The 23103-nt window shown below is 36.0% G+C and overlaps 1 protein-coding gene across 6 annotated transcripts; it reads right to left on the minus strand.

The window, feature by feature from the left end:
• Positions 1-567: 567 nt before the first annotated feature.
• On the minus strand, positions 568-15938 carry LOC147285914 (chloride channel protein CLC-c-like). Of its 6 annotated transcripts, none has more exons than XM_086239907.1 (9): positions 14999-15938; positions 12329-12501; positions 11870-11981; positions 11010-11112; positions 10649-10826; positions 6903-7165; positions 3861-4130; positions 2409-3534; positions 568-1027 (listed from the first exon to the last, which is right to left on the minus strand). In XM_086239907.1, exons 4-9 carry the CDS (start codon positions 11078-11080, stop codon positions 938-940), a joined length of 1998 nt encoding a protein of 665 aa, XP_086096033.1. In that variant the 5' UTR covers positions 11081-11112; positions 11870-11981; positions 12329-12501; positions 14999-15938; the 3' UTR covers positions 568-937. The 6 variants fall into 6 exon arrangements, with proteins under 6 accessions (XP_086096033.1, XP_086096037.1, XP_086096036.1 ...); XM_086239911.1 differs by having other exon boundaries at positions 12329-12504; XM_086239910.1 differs by lacking the exon at positions 14999-15938 and adding an exon at positions 14518-14745.
• Between the last annotated feature and the right edge of the window lie 7165 nt (positions 15939-23103).

The raw sequence follows: 23103 nt of genomic DNA on the forward strand, positions 1-23103 counted from the left end.
AGTAGAATTTATTTATTAATTAAGCATGCTTAAATTCATTTTGGAGATTTAATTGCTTAATTTATTTGGTAAATTAAGCATAATAATTGTAGCCTTAATTTGAAGATTTAATTAAAGGTTAATAACTTGTTAAGTTTAGCAAGTTTTTATTGTAGAGATTAAGTTGGATTTAAGTTATTATTTTAATTAACAAAAAAAAAAAAGTTGAATTTCATCTAATATTCGAGCTTAATTAATTAGTGTAATATTTTGAAGAAATACTAATTAATTAAATACTTGAAAATACTATTCCATCATCATCACTTTTATGAAAGTGATAAGGATGGAATAAAAAAGTTGGGTCTAATTAGCAGCACCTTTAAAAAAACCTATGAATCGTGCACGTCAGATACTGTTTTTGTTGATTAAATTAAGGAGATTAAGCATATGTCCTTGTATTGCAACTATTAAGAAGATACATGGACAAAATTGGTACAACTGAAATTACAGATACCAAAGTAAAACTTAACCCAAACTATAGGGACCAAAATAAAATTTGGCCTTATCTTACAGACTTATTACTCTAAGAAAAAAAATTCTCATTTATAAAAATAAAAATATCATTTACATATGCCATGAAAAGAATGATTTATTATCTTATTTTGCAACTATTTTCAAATTGATGTCTTAGTTCAAGTCTGGAAAGCCAACCGTCAACCGTAGGATGGATAATCTCAATGACAATGATATTCTTTGATGTTCAAATTTACAGTGGATTTGTTCACTTCACAGGAGCTCTACATTCCTTTTCTTTTTCTCTTCATTCTTTATAATTCTTGAAACAAAACCTGCCCATTCAATATGCATGCCTCTAAACACACTGACCAAATCAATCCAGAAACAAAGATTGCATAAAACAGACCAACATATATATTGATTTCCACTTCCACCACTTGGTCTACTTGTGAGGATTAATATGAGGATAGAGTCCCAAAACGTGCTCTGGCATGAAGTCATGCCGTGTCAGAATTCCAACGACTGGAGGTCTCTGCCATGTGTAAAGAAAGACACCATAAAGTTTCTTAGAAATGCGCTTGCAGAGATTTTATGAGTATTTGGAGCTGTTATTCAACTATCAAAATATAATAAAGATTGTAGACAATCATCCACTCAGTTCTCAAGAGAAAAAGGGAAGGAAATACACACATACCTACAAAATATTTCAATTCTCAATTTAATGACAAAAGCAGCCTACCACTGTGGAAAGATAAACAGATTGCAAGCAATGGCCTATAGCAATGTCTAAAAAGGTATTGATAATTTTATATATGCATAAAATTATTCTCAGGTCCGGTAAGTTCTGGATTTAGCGCTAATCGATTGGCGTGGTACAAATTCAACTGCGAGAAGCAACATTGCTTCGATCAACAGTCAATGTTATCAATTTTTTCCACTTTTTGATTCAATTCCTGACATGATTTTGCTTACTTTAAGGGTGAAAAATCAATATTACAAATTAGGTTTTCGGTTTAAACTCTCGGATTTCCCAATATCCGAGAGTTTAAACCTAAAATCTAAGTGATGAACATGTGTCCAATCTCGGAAAGACAATTTAATAAGGCCAATTGATCGATCAGTGCCGGAATCCGTAGCCAGCTTTCGAAATTTATATGTAGATAAGAGAAAATCTGTATATACATATGCAAGTTTTCTCTAGGGCGGACATGTCCGTTTTTTTTTTTTTTTTTTTGCGGATTCTTGTCGCCAAGCGCTCGGTGATTGTACTGAGCGCTTGATAGTCCATTTTTTATAATAGCTGAGCGCTTCAACAAGCGCTCGGCACCGCTTCCTCCGCCGAGTTTTTAGAGTACTTCCCCGATAGTTTACCCCATATCCTCCTAAGATGTAGAATGAGATTTGTAGAGGTTGCATATGGGTCTAGTAAGAGAACCATATATATATAAAATGATCAATCGCTCATCATAGAGCGGGGAATTCCACGCTTACCTAACCACCTAGCAACGAATTTCAATGATTGAAACCGTTCATATTTTAGAGCATCATTCAAAGATCACCCTTACAAAAAATCAGCCAAATCAGAAACTGTTTAGCCAATATATTACTATCAAAATCATTTACCTTTTTATCTGACAGACTGTATCTGTCTGCACAGTTTGGAAGACCAAACAATTACGAATTTGGCTGATTTTTTACATGGACGACCCTTAAGAAAAGACCTAAGAAATGGACGGTCCCGATCATTGAATTTTCCGATCTGTGGTTGCTGGGTGGTTAGGAGAGTGTGGAATTCTCCGCTCTATGATGAGCGAGTGATCATTTATATATATGGTTCTCTTACTAGACTGAATGCAAAAATCAACCTAATCAATAATCCAGAGAGAGAGAGAGAGAGAGAGAGAGAAACTTACCCCTTGGCTCTTTGGTACCAAACACAAGTGCCTGAGACCAAGTTGCCGGAAGAGAATAGCAGCTTTGGCTAGTGACATTGTCTCAACCACTGTGTAGGGAGATGCATTTGTAATAGGATGGAGATCAACATACATCTCCATCTCTTCCTCTTCAATATGAAGATCCTCCAATTTGATTCCCTTTCCTGATCCTGCCTTAGCAAAATCAAATGCAGCAAATCTGCTTAAGATCTCTCCACAAACAACCCTCTCTCTCGAAAAAATCTTACCCTTAAGCAAAGTAAGCAAATGAGACCTTAAAACAAGACCACACAATTCTGGAGCGTCTGAAAAAGGTGGTTCATCAATCACTGGGAATCCATTATGCCCTGTAGTCCTCAAAGCATGCAATATACGTCCTACCTTATCAATACCAGAAAAGGTAACCAATGGACCAGAAACAACATCACCTGTGACCAATTGCCTCATGTAAGGTTCTGCATGAGCCTCCAAATAAGGCAATCCCTTTATTTTAACTATTTGGTCATAAATACCCTTGTTGAAGTTATCAGCTACAGTTTTCGAAACAAGGAGAACCAACATAACGAGGGGAAGCAACAGTAAGTCATTGGTGAGTTCAAGCAGTATAATACATATGGAAACTGTCATTCTCATAGTGCCACCAAGGAAGGAGGCAGCTCCAAGTAGGGCAAAGAGACCTGTGTCAAGAGTGGAGATTGATTCAAACAACCTTCCAACAAGACGACCATAGCAAGCTCCAGCTAATATGACAGGGATGAAGAGACCAGAGGGAATAGCAATGCCATATGTAATAATTCCAAGGCAGTAAATGGCAGCAAAGAAGATGAAAAGAGAGGAAATGTGAAATTCGTTTTTTGTACTGGTGCTGAACAGATTACGAATAGCATCATCATTAGTGTTTAGAAAGAGAGAGGCAAGGTCGTTGTAATAGCCTGATGGGCAGTGGAAGCTTTTATAGTTGCCAGATTGACCAACAGTAGGACAACTCACAGACAGATCAGTAGGGCATGGTTGGCACTCTGCAAGCCATGGCAAGCCATAAGAAAGACATGACGTCAAGAGGGCAATGGTGATAACAAGTAAGATTTTGGGAGCAGCACCCTTTCTGCAGCAAAAGAAAACCAGAGAAATTTAGCAGCAAAACAGGAAAACTTTAAAAAAGGCAACGAAACCAGAGCAAGTGAGCAACTGATTATCATCATAATGTCATATGCCTTATCACTGCACTCAAATAAGATCATGTCATCATGTGATAGTAGTGATAGCAAGATTGGGGTCCACATAGTTGCATGCTTTCAAAAACAGTAATGCATGCATCAGTGATAGTGAGTAATCAAACCAATGTTATCATGTCACTAACAAATTTATTGGTGAATTATTTTATAGGTAAGTGAAAAATCCCAGCAGTCACAATTGGCTAGGAGAACATACTCATGAATGATGCTATAAGTTCGAATGACCTTATCCACAAGATAGTTATATATGCTTCCAAAAATTCCTCCAACAATTCCTACGAATAATACTGCCAGTACATCAGGGCCACTATATGTTGCGTTGGCTGCACTGACATCATACATGATCAGACCTCCTTGCCCAAATAGGCCACATCTTCCCGTAGAACAATATTGTATAAACCCTCTCAAAACTATTGCAACTACTGCTGTTGTGAAAAAAGTCCTCCAAAGAAGAGCACTCCGCCACCTGAAGTATGCCCAGTAAAGAGAACACAAATTCTCAGAACCTATGTTACACATTCCAAGCAACAATAATTAAGGTACTGAAACAATATTTCCAATCCCAAGATATGAGAATGCGTCTGGCAGTATAATCCTAAACCAATTTTCTGAAACAAAAACAGTAAAACCATGTCTTGTACTAATAAAAGAAACAATAATTATGTATCCAGCAATAATATGTAAAATTGAAACATTGTTTTTAACATGTTACATATAAAAAGATAATTAATAAACTTATGAATGAGTTGACATATTATTCTTAGAAAATTAAGGACTCGAATTAAAGAGTTTTGGGTTAGATTTTTATCAACTCATATGTATATATATATATATATATATACATCCCATAAATATGAGATCCTACACTTGAAGCTCTCTATATATATATATGTAAAGTTGATATTTCATACAAAGATCACCCTTGCAAAGAAAGCCAAATCGGAAACTGTTTAGCCAGTTTAGTACTGTCAACATCATAACAATTTTATCTGACGGACTATGTTTGTCTGCACAATTTAGATGACCAAACAATTACCGATTTGGCTGATTTTTTACTGGAACAACCCTTGAGGAGGGACCTAAAAAATGGACCGTTCCAATCATTGAACTTCATTGATGGGTGGTACCCATTGAGGATGTTCTTACTTTTCTTAAAGTAAGGACATTCGTATTTGAAGCTTCCTATATATATATATATATATATATATATAGACCTTGTCCACATCAATGTCTGGACAACCTAGAAGGCTCTAGAATAAAAATAATCAACTACAATAAACTAGAAGACCTAAAACTCTAGTGGATGCCATCTATTCCTGGGGAAGCTTGAAGAGAGACCCATAATGCAAGAGAGAACAACAACCTCAACCGACCATAGAAACCCCATCAAAATGGTCAAAATCGACACCTCTAAGCCATTTCCACAGTCACCATGCAAAGACCCAGTTCAAAATTTTATGCATGGAGCCCGCCAGAACCTACAAAGAGAGGAGATGTGGGTTTGTTGTGGGCGGAGGGATGGTGATTTGGGTAATCATGGAGTTGTTTTCTGTCATTTTTGGCCATATGATAATTACAGACGAATTGCAAAAAGAGATGAGAGCATGTCAGCAAGCAATTGTCTGTGTTTTAATTTTGTATCCAGCATTCTTGAAACCAATGGAAACATCCCTGGGACGTTTTGCAACTTAAGCATAATTTTGAATCCATATTCTGAATACCATTTCCTGTGTTTTCAAATTTGGGTTGCCGAGCGCAAATTATGCATATTTTCTGTTTTGCAAAATGGAAAACGGTGCTGCAAAACATTACCGAACGGCACCTTAATGCTTATATTGATGAAAAATGGGAAGTACAATCAAAGTGGACCAGCAGCCCATATAGTATGAAAAATCGCAATCTGTTAGTTGCTCAGATTTTAGGTTTTAACTTTCAGGTTTTAGGCTCTACCCAAAAGCCAAGACCTAAAACCTACCATCTAAGCTCCGAAAACGATTCTGCACCCTAAGGGAGTAAACCCTGTCGAGAATGGGATAAAAAAAATTGGCACCGACGGATGCATGAAACTTCTAGCAGTGAAAAAGGCGGCTGCCAAGCGATGGAACTAACGGATATTATATATATACATGAATTCTCTTATCCGGATGTTTATATACGGCTTTGCCTCTAGATGCAACTGCCGATCGATTCATGGTGATAGTGTAATTTTCTCTTGCAAATCGATAAGCACTATTTCATCACCTAGATTTTAGATTTCAACTCTCGGATTTTAAAAAGCTGAATTTTAGTCCTAGGTCTTTATCCTTATCTATTTTGTGAACTTTGAGTATCAAGTTTGCAGGAAAATAATTTTTCCAGGTTTTTCCTTCAAAGTGTTATAAAAAGTAATAACTGGCTTAAGTACAAGTAACATATGTTAAAGTCACGCCTTCTTACATACGGATTTTGGGGTGTGACACTAGACTTACCAATTCATCCATATTTCTATGATGTCTTAATAAACTCATAACACAATTGTGAAAAGAATAAAAATGTTAACAGCTTATACAGGATTTGTTTGACAAACCGGTTGCTATGTTGCAGAATATTCAATCCATGCAAGTATATTCCACATAAAGGCTCATAATAATGGAAATACCATCTCTGTTTCGACAGGGGCAGAAAAAAAAAAATTGAAAGTTCAAATTTATAAGCCCTTTCCCTCTCTTTATACCATAATGTATTCAGAATGTCCATCACGTCGACCACTTATGTAGGAAATATATCATCTTATATTGCAACCTGAGCAACTAACTTATGAGTCTAAATGTTTGGCTATTATCAAGTTTTAGCATGGCAAGTAAAAAACTATGAAATAATAGAAAAATGAAAGCATAAGGGAACAAACTAAAGAAATTTGGCGCAGACAAAAGATGGAAACTAGATTTGTTTATTTACTTTTTATCATTAATATTTTAGGGGATTTACAAATACTATAGTTTCCTTATCCTAGTGGGATTTTATTATAAACTGTCTATAAAAATACATCTCTCTTGTAAGGGGATTTCAGTTTTGCTTATTAATTGAATTACCAAATTTACCCCAATTTTCTCTCTCCTTGTTCCAGTTCTTCCCTAAGCTTCTCTTTCTTTTCTCTTCTACAATGTCATTCTCTCTTCTTCTTCTCTTTTTCTCTTGTTCTCTATTTCTTTTATACTCTAACTCATTATGGTTACAAGAGAGAGGGAGAGAGGGGTACCACGAAGCTGCCTCTTCAAGGGCAAAGAGAACACCACCAAGAGGGGCACGAAAGGCAGCAGCCACACCAGCAGCAGCACCACATGTGATCATGTCTCGTCGGTCGCGATCATTTTTGAAGTATCTTAGCCATGACCAAGTTAAATGATACTTGCGAGAACCCCCCTGCCCAAGCAAAGATGCTATGCAAGCACCTGTATGTACCATGGGCCCTTCTTTACCAACCACAAATCCGGCAGAAACACCAAGAATGGAACCAAAAATCTGCATGCAACAAAACCCTTTCAGCAAAATATATCAAAAGAGCATATATTACAGAGAGAGGCGTATACTGCAATAAGGCAACATAACCCTTTCATGCTCGCACTAAACATATTGAACTTGATTATCACTTTATCCGTGAGCGTATCCATTCTGGGTCTCAACGAGTTCAATTTGTTCGTTCTCCGGATCAGCTTGCTGACATTTCACCAAAGGTCTGTCTACACAACGCTTTCAGCTTCTTCTTTCAAATCTCGTCTCACCTGGCTCGTCGGATTTGCGGGGAGTGTTAGACAACCTCATTAATTCCATTTATTTATTCTCTGACTTACCTTGTATAGCTCTCTCTAGTCAACTCTCTGTTGTTAATTTGGCTCGCATTTGAAGATTTCCTGGTTCATGGGGGATTTCCATGGTATTCTAGGATGAAGTTAGGAGTCCAAATAGGTGTTGGAAGGTTATTAATTCCTGGTGCGTTTTGGACTTCATTTTGGGCAAGTTTTTGAGGTTTTCCTTGTGTATAAAGGAAACTTATTTCCTACTCAAAGTTAACTTTCTTCCTACTTTATCTAGGATTGTAATATAAGGCCTATGGTTATAAATAGGACCTTAGGGGCTTAGAAAAATGTGAGAGAATCAGATTAGAGTGAGCAAGTCCTTAGGATTCTTGGGAGGCACACAATCTAGAATTGGTGAGATCAAGATTAGGTAATTAATCTTGGGTGAGAGATCTAGGGTTTTGGGAAACACTTTGTGAAAGGGTGTACAAGGGATTTGGGGATTGGGTTATGTGATTTAGTCCAATTGTAATCTTAATACTTATTATTCTCATAGTGAAGAACGGAGATCTCTCCCGGGGACGTAGGCAGGAATTTTGCCGAACCTCGTAACAAATCTCGGTGTGATTGTGTGTGCTTGTTGGTTTATTATTTTCTGTTTTCTTGGCTGTGTTTGTTATTTATCTTTCATCGAATTATTGCTTGTACGCCGTGAAGGTGGGAATTAGGATTTAATTCTCAAACTACATCAACAAGTGGTATCAGAGCCAGGTTTCGTGTCCATCGATCGTGGTTCCGTGTTTATCGATCGAGGGTAGTTTGTCATGGCAGCGGGAAGTAGTGGTGTTTCATCCTTTAAGGTGGAGCAATTTGATGGAAGAGGTAACTTTACTCCATGGCAAAAGAGAGTGAAGGATGTCCTAGTTTCGCAAGGCTTGGCACGCGCCTTGAAGGGAAAGGAAGTAGGAAAACCGGCAAAGATGACAGATGATGACTGGGAAGACTTGGAGTGCAGGTGTGTGAGCACAATTCGGCTTTATATTGCTGATAATATTATCAACAATATAGATGAAGATTCTGCCCCGGAATTGTGGAAGAAACTAGAAAAGCTTTATTTAGCTCAGAAGTCTATGGCCACAAAGTTGAATCTGAAGCGGGACATATATAAGCTGAAGATGGAAGCGGGTGCAAATCTCATGGATCATATGAACGTGTTCAAAGGACTGCTAAATCAACTCGAAAGAGTTGGGGTAAAGATTGAGGAAGAAGATCGAGCCCTCTTACTTCTAACCTCACTTCCTGATACATATGACAACATAGTGGATATCTTCTTGTATGGTAAGGATACACTGAAGATGGAGGAGGTCGAGTCAACTCTCTTGTCTAGTGAAAGGAGAAAGAAAGTTGAGGATAAAGATTCCTTGTTTGTTGCTCATGGTCAAAGAGGAAGGCAAACTACCAAGGGTTCTAGTGATAATAGCAAGGCTAGATCAAAGGGTAGTGGTAAGGGCTGGCAGTGCTACAAGTGCAAAGAGTGGGGACACATAAAGAAGGACTGTCCGACTTGGAATAAGAAGGATGGTCATGGCTCTACAGCGGTAGCAGACTATAATGAATCTGGAGAACTTCTCACAGTCTCTATAGGTAACACTTCTTCTCATGGTGATTGGATATTGGATTCGGGTTCTACTCACCATATATGCTCTAGGAAAGAATATTTTGAAAAGTTTCAAGAATCAAAGGGAGGATCTTTCTCTTTGCCTGACGGGTCCAAAGTTGACGTCATGGGGGTTGGAACGGTGAAGATCAAGATGTTCAATGGGGTGGAACATACTTTGGGTGGAGTCGCTTATGTCCCAAAGCTACAAAGGAATTTGATATCCTTGAGTAGGTTGGATTCCAAGGGCTACCTGGTTTTGATAGCAGGTGGAGTCATGAAAATTACTCATGGAAGCATGGTCCTAATGAAGGGAGAGAAGTGTGGTGGTTTATATCGTTTGATAGGAACTCAAACCTCGATGGTTGGTTGGAAACGAAATGCACAAGAAATCAAGCGCTTGAGGAAGGTCTCGTTTGCGGGTACAGCAGAGACGGTTGTGACATGTTTCCAAGGTTCAAACGATGGTGAGAAAGGAGATCCTACTGGAGGAGGGGGTGAATCGAGGCCCCTCTTCGGTGCTAACCGGTAATTGGTTACACGATGCAGCTGCACATAGGTATTGGCCGTGCGAATCAAGGGTGGACCATAGTTTCTTGATTCGGGTTATGTGTAGTTGGTACAAGGTCAAGGCCAATGGTATTTGGTGCAAGGTAATTTGCATGATATGCTCGCCAAGGTGGAGATTGTTGTTAATTTGGCTCGCATTTGAAGATTTCCTGGTTCATGGGGGATTTCCATGGTATTCTAGGATGAAGTTAGGAGTCCAAATAGGTGTTGGAAGGTTATTAATTCCTGGTGCGTTTTGGACTTCATTTTGGGCAAGTTTTTGAGGTTTTCCTTGTGTATAAAGGAAACTTATTTCCTACTCAAAGTTAACTTTCTTCCTACTTTATCTAGGATTGTAATATAAGGCCTATGGTTATAAATAGGACCTTAGGGGCTTAGAAAAATGTGAGAGAATCAGATTAGAGTGAGCAAGTCCTTAGGATTCTTGGGAGGCACACAATCTAGAATTGGTGAGATCAAGATTAGGTAATTAATCTTGGGTGAGAGATCTAGGGTTTTGGGAAACACTTTGTGAAAGGGTGTACAAGGGATTTGGGGATTGGGTTATGTGATTTAGTCCAATTGTAATCTTAATACTTATTATTCTCATAGTGAAGAACGGAGATCTCTCCCGGGGACGTAGGCAGGAATTTTGCCGAACCTCGTAACAAATCTCGGTGTGATTGTGTGTGCTTGTTGGTTTATTATTTTCTGTTTTCTTGGCTGTGTTTGTTATTTATCTTTCATCGAATTATTGCTTGTACGCCGTGAAGGTGGGAATTAGGATTTAATTCTCAAACTACATCAACACTCTCTTAATTGTAAATCCCAATAGTTTAGGCTTAATTCTTGTATTTGTTTTATTCACTGATTTAGTCCTGTTTTAGACCTAGACTGTATCTATTTATTCATACCTCCAAGAGAGAAGAATATTATCAGAAAATTCCCAAACTTTCAAATATGATGAACACAAAGAACATGAAACCAGGTAAACCAATGTACCTTGACAAAGAGAGTGCTTGGAGCAAGTATTGAATGTGCATCGACACCATTTAGATAAGCTTTCACCTCAGGTATACCAGAACCTGCCGCAGCAGGAGCAATGAAAGCACAAAGAGCTGCAGCAGCTGCTGCTAAACCTACATTGCTGGCAGCATATGCTGCAAAAGCCTTGTAATATCTGTACCAAAACCATTTTAATGTCACATTTATTTAGTATAGAAAGACGGCAAGTAAATTTAAATAAGGGTTGCACAAGCATTAGGTTACTAAGGATGACCAAAATAAGCTCGGAGTGCGTTCTTGGGAAAATAAAGAATGAATGCTCCTATAAAACATTTACATGTTCACGATCAAATCTTACAAATTTATGCAAGCATCTGATGTATTTTGTATGCTCTGTGTCACAACAGCCCCGCTAAAGGCGAAAATCATAGAAGAATTCAACTTATATGAATTTTAATTATCTGCAACAGAGAAAGCCAACAAAATGTTTATAGATTCTGATGGTTTGGGGAAAAAGGCTAAATCATAGAAGAAGTCAAGTTTAAGTTTTTTTTTTTTTTTTTTGGGTAGAAAGCAAAGACTTTATTAAATATAGAAGTCAAAAATTACAAGAATTTTACACAGCCTTGGACAAGAGATCCACAATCGAGGCCAACTATAAAAAGCTTCACCTATCACATCCTGAACCAAACTACAAAAGACCAAAACTGAGAATACTAAAAGGAATGTCTCTAAAAAACAGAGGAAACCGATGCCCATAAAGAAGCCAAAACCTAACCTCATCCATCTCCTAGCCTCTCTTCAAAAATTCTAGCATTCCTTGCTAACCAGACCACCCAAAATACAGCCAACGCACCACAATTCCATTCAATATTTTGCCTTCTTCCCCACACACCCAAAAAAGAAAAAAGAAAGAAACACAATTCTTGTCAACTAATAAAGACACAAAAGAAAAAAGTTTTTCCTCCTCAAAAAGGTTTTTTTTTTTCTTTTTTCACAATCTTAGAACAATTAGGCAATGGAGAAATAAATGATCATTTATTTCCTCCCCTCTCTTGCACTTAACACACCAAGCAGGTGAAAGGAATAGGTGAGGCTGCCTTGTCTGAATCTATCACATGTGTTGACCCTCCCATGAGCAATAATATTTGAACCTTGTTAGGGACCTTAGACTTCCACATCATTCAGAATGAATTGAACTTAAGATTGTCTTATTACCTTAAAACAACTTCTAATGAAGCAGTCTATAGAATTAATATAAGACTACACCAGCTGCTCCATGTTCTGAGGTTAGCAGGGTATCTTGTTCCTATTCCATTCCACCTATGACCTATGACCTATCATAATGATCAGCGTAGAAGATAAGATGGTAAAAAGGGAAAGGAAAATATAAATATGAAGTTTTTCGTTTTTTAGTTCTGCTAAGTAGGCTAATTATTAAGGGATATTCTTGCACGTGGAACTTTTTTTCAGCAATTAGTTCCCAGATAAAAAGTTTCATTACAACCCATTATCATCGCCAACCTTCATGCTAGTACTACAGAATGTGACAGCTAAATTACATTAATAGAATACACATTTTTCCTCAGAAAATTGTATGACAAAGGTTTAAACAAAAAAGAGCAGGTCAAAATACCAAAAGATATAATAGATTCAGGTAGTGGAAACAAGGCTTACTTTTTATCAGACATGAGATTGCTAGTCAACAGTAGCTTGAACCCAGATATATTCTCAACTGCAATATTATTGAAGAAGCCAACTAGTCCAGTAGCAAGCCCAATGAGAAGTGCAAATGCCCACTTTAGCACAACATACTGAAATACTTGAATCTTCTTCGCTGACCTCCAGTCCTGCTGAAATAGTTCATTTTCAAAAATTCTGGAATACATTTAAACAAATGAGTAAGAACTTAGCACTTACCAAAAACAAATCCACAGAATAAAACTAAGGTAATTCCAAAATGTTTTGAACTGCCCAAGGCATCAAATATCACTCCGAAATGTTACTCAGAGCAGGTGGGAAATGAAGACATAACAGAAAGACAGGAGAAATGACAAAAAAGTCAAGCACAAACCCCACAGGAATGGGAAAGAAAATGAAGGAAATACAGAAACAATGAACGAGAGGTCCATCAAACAAATACCACCACAACATAACACAAAATCTAAGACAAACTTAGTACATCACACCCCTCCAGTCAAGAAGAATTGAACGTAAAGGAATATCTTTAAAAAGCTTTGACACAGAAGCCCAAAGAGAAGCTAACAATCTAATCCTATCCCAAAAAAATTCCAAAACTTCCTTCTTGTCTTCAAGAGTTCTATTGTTCTGCTCCAACCACACACACTACAAGATAGCCAAAATAGCACATCTCCAAAGAGTAATGATCCTCTAATATTTCTTTTTCATTTTTTTTGGAGAAGAATGAAACTTTTATTAGAATAACAACCAATTCAACATGGTGGACAAGCTATCCACCAAAAAAGTACAGAAAATTACAACTATAGCACACCTTAAAAAACTAATCTAACATCAATCATATCTCACAGCTTCTTTTCCATCTAATAAAATCACAGACACAGATATGCCCCTAGACTCAGTCAAAACCAATGCCCACATTGAGGTTCTAACTCTCCCATAACTCCTCCGATCCAGGTTCTTTATAGTCTTCGAATATTCTCCTATTTCTCTCCTTCCAAATCACCCAAATAACAGCCAACACAGTACAACCCCATAGAGTTTTTGCCTTTTTCCTCCCACCAAAGCCCTTGTGCCTTTCGCTTAACAGTGCATAACAACCTTGCGGAATAGCCAAACTCAACCCAGCTTCCTTAAATAGCTTCTGCCACATATATAAAGCTACTGGACAGTGAACAAGCACATGAACAATGCTTTCACCCTTCTCTCTCCATGTCATACACCAGTGCAGAGAAATACAATCAAATGGTGACCTCCTTTGCAGCATATCACAAGTGTTTAACTTACCAAGAGCAGCAATCTATGCCAATACCTTGACCTTATGTGTCATTTTTGTTATTGACAACAACTGTCGTCCATGAGATTTGAACTCAGGACCTCCTCCAACAAAGCAGAGACTGGGTGCCACTAGACCAAATGGTCATTGGCGGCTCTATGTGACACTTCTACTTTCCAAATTGTCCCAGCTGGATGAAAAGGAGAGAACTCCTCAAAGTCAAAGAAACTTAAAAAAAAGAGTTATAAGAAAATGGCCCTTCAGCTTCTAACTTCCACTGCAACACAGCCTATATAAGTGTTGAAGCTTTTGAAGAAATATAGGCATCCAACCCAAAACCAATTGGCTATGGATGGAGAGGCCTAAGATCTAATGACTTTATTTTTCCAATGTGGGAAAAAACTACACATTCTCACACGCCCCTTCCCGTGTGGCAAGACTCGAGCCAACAAGTGTTCAACTTAAAATGGGTGACGTAGAGCACATGTAACCACTTGACTTATCACGTGGGTAACCTGGCTTTGATATCCATGAAGTAATCTAGGTATCCAATCCAAAACCAATTGGCTATGGGTAGAGCAAGCGAAAGGAAGCCCCAAATACTTCAAAGGCCATTTCCCCCACTTTCACAACCCAATGATGCCGACAACCTTTCCACTATACCTTCATTTGAATTACTACCCAACCAGGCACACTTGGCTTTGTTAATTTTTAACCGAGAAAATGCACAAAAACAAGCCAGAACTGAAATTAGATGCTGCCATTTCTGTTCATTCCCTGATACAGAGAATATTGTGTTGTCCGCGATTGTGAAAAAGGTGCATCTCTCTAGCCTTGCACTAGCCTGCTACATCCAGCACAATTGTGAAAAGGAAAGGTGACAGTGGGTCACCTTGCCTTAATCCTCCAACTTAAACAACCCCTGATCAGTTCCTCCATCTTGTTCCAAACCCTTGTTGTTCGGAAGCAAAGTCAAGAAATCCGACTCCACATGGTCATATTCCTTATTAGCACCAGCTACAAAAACTTCCCAACAAGAGCGAGAAACAAGAACTAGGGCACACCCACAGCAAGGCAAGTGCAACCATATCTGATTTATCTACTTGCAGTGCAAAAATAGGTGATGTACAACCAGAGCTTTGCCCTTATCCTTCCCAATGTCAGTTCTCTCAATCCCAGCCAAAACCAATTATAATTGAAAGGACCACAAGAGAGAAGTGGCACCCACCTTAGTAGGTTACTAGTTGAAAGTTGAAAACAAGAGCAGTAACTATTTAAAGATGTGCAGACGAAAGTAATTAAATTACGGGTGGAATTGAATTAAAAGAGAATGATTGAAGGAAGAATGAAAAGTGGGTTGGTACGGTGCTTACTCGTAGTCAAGGCTCTCAATGGAGCAGACGTTGGCACCGACAATGGCAATCTGGGAAGTTGTGTTGGTCCTCTTGGTCAGAAGTGGTTCTCTGATTTCGCTGCTGCTGTATGTCCTCTTCAAATTCTCGATGTCACCGTGGACAGGGTTGCTGCCACTATTACTACTTTCTTGATCCATCATCATCAACACCAATCTCTCTTCTCTAAATTCGTTCCTCCTGCATCACCCATTTCATCATATCACTCAAACTCTGCAATTGTGGGTGTGCTTACATTTGCACACACTAGTTGCTGTTTTCCATAAAGTCAACGCCAGAAGCAAGCACCCATACAACATCTTTCAAAATTGGGAGGGATCATGGGATCCTAAAGAAAAAACGGAATCTTACACTCTTTACGCTGTTACTGTATTTATACACAAAGAAAAGACAAGACAGACAAACATGGGGATAAAAAGAAAAATCACAAGACAACCAAAAAGTCTTTAGTCTTTAGCCTAACCAAAATTACAACAGCTAAAACCATCACGCCTCTCCCCTCTCCCGCTTAAACACGACTCCTCGGTGACTGTATACAGACTTTACCCCAAACAAAATAATAATAATAATAATAATAATAATAGTCGTGCTACCACGTATCATAGATTTATATTAAAAGAAATATAATGAAGTTGCAGCATAATGGGGATATTCAATTTCTCCACTTTGCCGACTCTCCTCTTGCTCAAAATTGATGAATCAGTCAGTGAATCGCACTCTTCTTGGTCTTTTCATTTTTTTTTTTTTAAGATCTGATTTGATTTTTCTTGGGTTTGCTGTGCTTTGCCTTGCTTTTGGAAGCCAATGGAATTGGCAAGGTGATAATGGAGGAATTCTTCGAATTACTCATTTTGTGTAGCTGAAAATGCCAACCAGTTTCAATGGAGGTGTGAATGTCAAACCCAAATGGAAGATACAGAGTTGTTACACAAAATACACGGCTGTGAAAGTGAAACTCAATCATTCCTTTTAATTATTTTGAGTATGTGTTTGGAGCAAGGAATAAAATTTCGAGTTTCGAGAAAATTTTGTCGGAAATTTTGAAGATTTTTAAATTTCGAAGATTTTTAAATTTCGACAAAAATTAGATGAAAATGATGAAAATTACTATCAAAATACGGAAATTTTGAATGAAACTTTAGCATATGTTTATTTAACATATTATCTACTAAATTGATAAAAAACATTGAAAAAATCAAATTATATAATAGGTTTCATGTGATATAAGGTGAATATAATGTGCGCTGGAGCAAATATTGTTAAATAAAATTAGTATAATGAATAAACAAAATTAGTATATTCTTTATACTGTATAATTTAATTATACACTAAAATCTAAACTCTAATACTCTATATATTCTATATACCCTAATACTCTTTATACTCTATAATCTATACATTAAACCCTATATACTCTATATTTTTTAGGATATTAAGTTTTAAGCCCTTCAGGATACTTTTAATTATTTTTTTATATAGAAATGTATTAAAGTTTAAGGTTTAAAATAACTAAAAAAAATCTCAAACTTTTTTTTCTTCTTTCCAATTGCCTAAAGGCCCCAAACCCCCCCTCATTTTTTTTCTTTCCTTACTTTTTTTCCCCGTGCCTCTCTCTTCAATCTTTTTTTTTTATTTTTTATTTTTCCTTCCTTTTTTCTCGTGTCTCTTACTTAGCCAAGCTTTGTCTTCACTAAGTGTAACAACCCAAATTTTGGCTTATGATAATTTTGTTACTTAAATTTTTCAAATTTGTTTTAAGGTTTGTTTAAAAGAATTAGAAATTTATTTTAACTAACTTAGACCTTTGATTGTGCTTCTAGAGCTTAGTTGTGTGGAAATGAATTTTAGAAAATAAAAATTCAAGAATTTGACGATTATTATTTTTTTCAGAATTAAATTATAAGAGTAGGATTTTTCATAATTTTTTTCAAAGCAATTTGACTATTTTGAGGTTATAGGAAATTAGTACTCATCAATACGAGTTCGTAGAATTTTTCAGTGAATTATTTGGAGTCTCGAGCAATTTTTGGTGAATTTCTGAAGTTGGAGAAAATAAAAAATATGAAAATTTCGATAATTTCGATAAATTTCGGTAAATTTCGATAAATTTCGGCAAAATTTCGAAAATTTCGGCGAAATTTTTTCGAAAAATTATTAAACATGTGTTTCAATTTCGACACCCTAAAAAAACAAAATTTTCGCCGAAATTTCGCATAAAATTTCGAAATTTAATTCCTTGGTACTTTTGAGTGGTTGAGCTCAAGGAGTGTAATTTCGATTTCGAGGAAATTTTCGATGGAAATTTCGACGGAAATTTTCACAGAAATTTCGATTTCGATAAAATTAGACAAAAACGACGGAAATTTTGAATGAAACTTGACCATATGTTTATTTAACATATTATCTACTACATAGATAAAAAAATATTGAAGAAACCAAATTATATAATAGGTTTCATGTGATATAAGGTGAATATAATGCGCGCTGGATGCAAATACTATTAGAAAAATGAGTTACTGATTAATAATTATATAAAAATAACACATCATACCCTAAACCTTAAACTATATACCCTCTATATACCATATATCATGTAAGGCTAGAACCCTCCATATACCCTATACCATGTAAGGCTATACCCTCTATATACCCTATACCGTATATTATTAAATTTACTCAACCCTACGTCCTAAACCATAAACCATCAACAATAAACCACTCCCTAAACACTAAATTATATTAAACTTATATGCTTACAAACTTATATAAAATTAAAAACTTAAATACTCCATAGTGATATTTAGTTTATAAACTTATATAAAATTACTAAACCCATATTATAGTTTATATTGTTTTAAACTTTTAATTAGGTTTTATTACATTTTTAATACCCTAATGTCTGACAAAAAACCATATTTAAATATGTAATGTATATAGTTTTAGTACAAAGTTTTTAATTAAACTAGTTAATACCCATAAATTATGTAATTATGTTTTTTTTGGTACAAAAATTATATAATTATGTTTATATAGTTGTTTAGTTTATATATATATTTTTTAGTATTAAATTTTTTATACTCGATATTCCTAAAACTCTAGAACTCTAAAAAATTATAAAACCTATTAGGCTATTACTTCCACCAATTTGTAATACACTAATACTAATATAGTAATACTCAATATGCTAATGGCCAAAAAAAAAAATAGTAATACACGCACCCCCACTTAAAGGCTTACAGCTAAAGCCTTTCCCAAAATAAAAAAGCTAAAGCAGTAAAGCACTAAAGCCTTTTTTTTTTTTGGCCAAAAAGCACTAAAGCCTTTGAATAAGTGAATAACCACTTAACCCTAGTCTGCTAGTCATCTTCATAACTCATACTTGTGCCGCCGCTCCCCTCTCTCTCTCTCTCTCTCTCTCTCTCTCTCTCTCTCTCTCTCTCTCTCTCTCTCTCCCTCCCTCCCTCTCTCTTCCTCATCTTTGTTTCTCAGTTCTCTCTCTCCCCTCTCTCTCTCTTGCATCTTCGTCACCTCACTCTCTTTCGCCGTCAATCTCTGTTCTGGGGTCACGGGGGGAAGTCGGCCGGGATGGGGGGGCTAGGAAATGCAGAGAAGTCGACGGAGGAGGGCTGAAAAATGTAGAAAAGTCGCCGGGGGGGCTGGGAAGTGTAGATAAATCACTGGGGAGGGTTGGGAAATGTTGAAAATGGATGGATTCGAAATTTCGACGAAATTTGGGTGAAATTTCGCTGAAATTTCACAAAAATACACGTGTGGCAGCTTTGAAATTTCGGGGCTCCCCAAAAATGAAAATTTCGGCGAAATTTTGCCAAAATTTTCGAAATTTCATTCCTTGGTTGAGCTATTGTTCTTGTTTTAGTTAATGTAAGATTTGGGTAGACTTTGTTCTCGACACCTATAGGAGGCAAAACCTTCCAGTAATGTAGCTTTTTGGCTATCCAATTTAAGTCATTTTTTCATTTTTATTTATAATTAATATTTGGCTCATTCGTTAGTCTAATAAACAATTAACAATTTCTCTAAACTAACTAGAGATAATTAGGCTTGAATCTTTTAAAAAAATATATTTTAGATGAAAACAAGAAAGTTTTAAAATTTATAAGAAAATCATTTTAATTCATAATAAAATCCTTTAATTTATATATAAAAAAATTAATTAATAATAAAATTATTTTAATTTATAGTAAAGTTCTCTCCCAATTTGAAGGGTATTTCCCCTCCTAGGGTGTAGAGTGAGTTTTGTAGAAGCTGCAAGTTCCGCCCAAAATTCTGGAGTTAAAACCTAACATAAAGCTGTTAAAGAAGAAAAATAAAAGGACTTGAGTAAAAATCCTAAATCACTACTGGTTTAGTCTAAAAAAGACTCATAAAATGGACTGGACTCTCTCCCAACTAACTGTTAATTTTGTTAAAAATATTTCATTTAATGATGTTATGTTTATATTTTAGGTATAGGTGCTACTATTCGGACCTAACTTTTTTATCAATAGCCCTAACACTTTAATTAAAATAGAATCTCATACTTTATCCTAATACAAATTGACTAAAACAGACATATTAGTTAATAAACAAACTTTATATTTATTTAATATTTTAAGATTTATTCAGTCTTTTTCACATTATCTCACAATTTTCACCTCTTCTCAGTTCACACATGTAACACTCTAAATTTTATTAATTTTGGGTTATGGGTGTTACTCAAGGGTTTAAATTTCGATTTTAGGGGAGTTCGAAATCGAAACGTATAATCGTCAATTTTTAGTGATAATTTCGCCGAAATTTTCAAAATTTTCGACGATCTCAGATCTAGGGAGCAAGAGAGGGCGGCGGTCAGGGGCGGCGGCATGGGGGAGATGAGGGAGAAAGAGATAGAGGGAGGAAGAGATGAGCGGCTGAAGCTTGGAAGCAGTTGCTTTTCGGTGGGTTTCGGCTGCAGTGAGCGGCGGCAGGGGGAGATGAGGGAGAAAGAGATGAGGGTGAGGGTGAGGGTGAGTTGGTGATGGTGATGTAGAGAGAGAGAGAGAGATAAAGGAATAAAAGTGAGAGATAGAGAATCTGCAGTGCTGCATAGGCGGAAGGAGGAAAGAAGTAGAAATGAGAAGAAAGGGGAGGAAGGAAAGAAAAGGAGAAAAGGAGAGTCACAGGGAAAGAAAAGGAAGGAAAGGAAAAAAAAAAGAAAAAAAAAAAGAGAAAAGAAAAGAAAAAATAAAATAAAATAAAAGGTTTTCTTTGATTGGGGTTTAGGACTTTTGGGCAATTGAAAAGAAAAAAAATGGTTTGGGATTTCGTTTGGCCGTTTTGGGGTTTTGTTTAATTGTTTTTAAACCTTAAACTAATAAACTCTAATATATTTTTATATAAAAAATAATTAAAAATAATATCATATACGATTTCTTAAACAATATAGAGTATAAATTATAAAGTATATAGGGTTTAATATATATATTATAGAATATAAAAAGTATTAGGGTATATAGAGTTTAGTATTAAGATTTAGTGTATAGATTATAGAATATAAAGAATATACTAATTTCATTTATTCATTATACTAATTCATTTAACAGTATTTGCCTTCAGCGCGCATTATATTCATCTTATATCACATGAAACTTACTATATAATTTGGTTTTTTCAATATTTTTTATCAATGTAGTAAATAATATGTTAAATAAACATATTGTAAAGTTTCATTCAAAATTTATGTATTTTGATAGCAATTTCCGTCGTTTCCGTCTAATTTCTGTTGAAATTTAAAAATCTTCTAAATTTCCGTCGAAATTTCCTCGAAACCCGAAATTTTATTCCTTAGTGTTACTAGACTAGCTAATTGAAATTAGTTAGAAACTAATTGTTACTTCTTTTGAAACACAAATGTGGATTTATTCCACATAGACAAGTTTATGGAATTTCATTTATCTAAATGCTTTATTTAAAATTATGTCACTTGCTTGAACCATATTTATTTTCACATATTTGTGGTGATTTCAGATTTAAGGCATATAAACACTTATACTTGCCTAAATTGACTAAATGACCAATTATGCACAACACTTTGACTTAATTACTTATACTTGGTTAATTGGATTATAAACATGACTTTGTTTACTAATTTGGTAATTTCGAATTTCAAAGGAATGCCAAGAGCTTGTATGTTTTAATTTCATCCAAAAAAATTGTTTTAAGGCACTTATTTTAAATAACATGTTTTTAAATAATTAATTAGATACTTAAATGATCATTTCGGATCACACACACACACACACACACTCTTGCTTGTACAAATATGTGTTTGTGACATATAGACTTGTCAAAATACCCTACGACCCATTAACACGACCCGGAACGATCCTTAAATTTGCGGGTTTGGGTTGGAGGTTAGCGGGTCGTGTCAAATCATGTTGACTCAATAACAACCCGTTAAGAGAACGGGTCGTGTCAGTGCCAACCCGCGAAACCCGTTACAGCCGTTAAGAATAAGGGCATTTAAGTAATTTTAGACACCTAACAAAACTAAAGTTCAGCTAAACCTAATTCAATCACTCATTCAGCAGAATCACTAAATCAGCACTAAGTCGCCTCCCACCCCCCCCCCCCCCCCGACTCATGTTGTTGTCCTACCTCAAGTGCAAGATTGTCAAGTTTTAGTATGAAAATGGAAGTAGGAAGTTGTCGTACCCAAGAGATTGGATTGAGATTTCAACCACAAGCTAGATTGATTTTAGGGATATAAAACTAACAAACAACCTACTATGTACTATGCAAAGCCAAGCCTAAACATAATGGTATGTGCAAATGTGTAGTGTTGAGTTGTTGTTTGGTTGATTGATGATAAGTAACACTAGAATTTGAAACTAACAAATGGAAATGCAAGCAAATTCAAGTACAAATTAATTTTAATGATGATGAAGGATTTGAGGTTATTAGGGGTTCACACTAACCCTCCCATGTAACAAACAATGCAATTAGTGATTATGCCAAATTAGATAGATTAGATTCCCTCATAACCCCCGATCAAGGTAAATTATGGCACATCATCTTTCATGTTATCAACTATCCCAACCAAGGTGATAGGTAACTACCTAAGATTAATGTCATAGAAAACCCTAGGTGCATAAAGTTCTAAAGATGAAGAATCCAAGCAATTAAAACAATCCAACCAAGATGCTTTTAAATTACCATGTTCTTATGCAACAAGCTTTAGAAACTAAAGGTTACCAATCTCCAATTTCTACATGACAATATTTCTCATATGCACAAGTGGTAAATTCACACATACAAGTCATGATCTTTAAACTAGCATAAGAGCATATATATCCAAAAGGGCATTTATATCACAAATCACAAAGTCATTACATGGTTGGACTAGGGCTACATCCCTAGCCCCAAATCAAGAAACTACTCACTAGCCATAAAAGTTACAAACAACATCACAAATTGAAATATAAACGGAAACAAGAAGGAAAAAAGAAAAATCTAGATGTTGAAGCCAAGCTCCCAAGGGGTGTCACTCCTCCAAGGATGCCCAAAATAGCTTCTTGTCCCAAGTGCCTCCAAACTCCTCTTGCAATAATGGTGGTGAATATGGTAAATAGGTGTTGTGATGATGTTTGACTTTTTGGAGAGGAAGAGTTAATGGAGGGAAGATGGAGAAAAGAAATGATGAAGAGAGATGAGAAAAAGCTAGAGTTTTGGAAGATGGAAGATGAGATGTGTGTTTTTAAGATGAGATGATGGAATGAATGATGAAATGAGTGAAATTAGAGAGAATGGAGGGGGAAGCTAGAAATTTAGAGAGTGTTTTATGGTTTGGGTGAGTTGTTATGTCTAGAATATGTGGCTAGAATTAAAAGAAAATGAAGAGATAAGGTTTGGTTAATTCAAAACTGATAATATTTCATCTTATTCCTCAATGGATGATCCTTGAAGGATGTTGAGATAGGTAGATATTCTCTTTGCCTCATTTAGAGCCTTCATATTGTGATTTTTGAATTTTGCTTAGAATGAGCGAACAAAGGGGAAGGAAAGAGAGCATGTGAGAGGCAATTACC

Source organism: Dryas octopetala, chromosome 4 (genome assembly GCF_963921425.1).
Source record: "Dryas octopetala chromosome 4, drDryOcto1.1, whole genome shotgun sequence".
NCBI lineage: Eukaryota > Viridiplantae > Streptophyta > Magnoliopsida > Rosales > Rosaceae > Dryas > Dryas octopetala.

Excerpts from the sequence above, each read along its gene's own strand:
- LOC147285914 (XM_086239905.1), bottom strand. The coding sequence starts at position 15,183 with ATGATGATGGATCAAGAAAGTAGTAATAGTGGCAGCAACCCTGTCCAC. Across the intron at positions 10,827-12,328 it reads AATCTCATGTCTGATAAAAA|ATATTACAAGGCTTTTGCAG; the intron begins GTAAGCCTTGTT and ends GTTTTGGTACAG. Across the intron at positions 7,166-10,648 it reads CAAGCACTCTCTTTGTCAAG|ATTTTTGGTTCCATTCTTGG; the intron begins GTACATTGGTTT and ends TGTTGCATGCAG.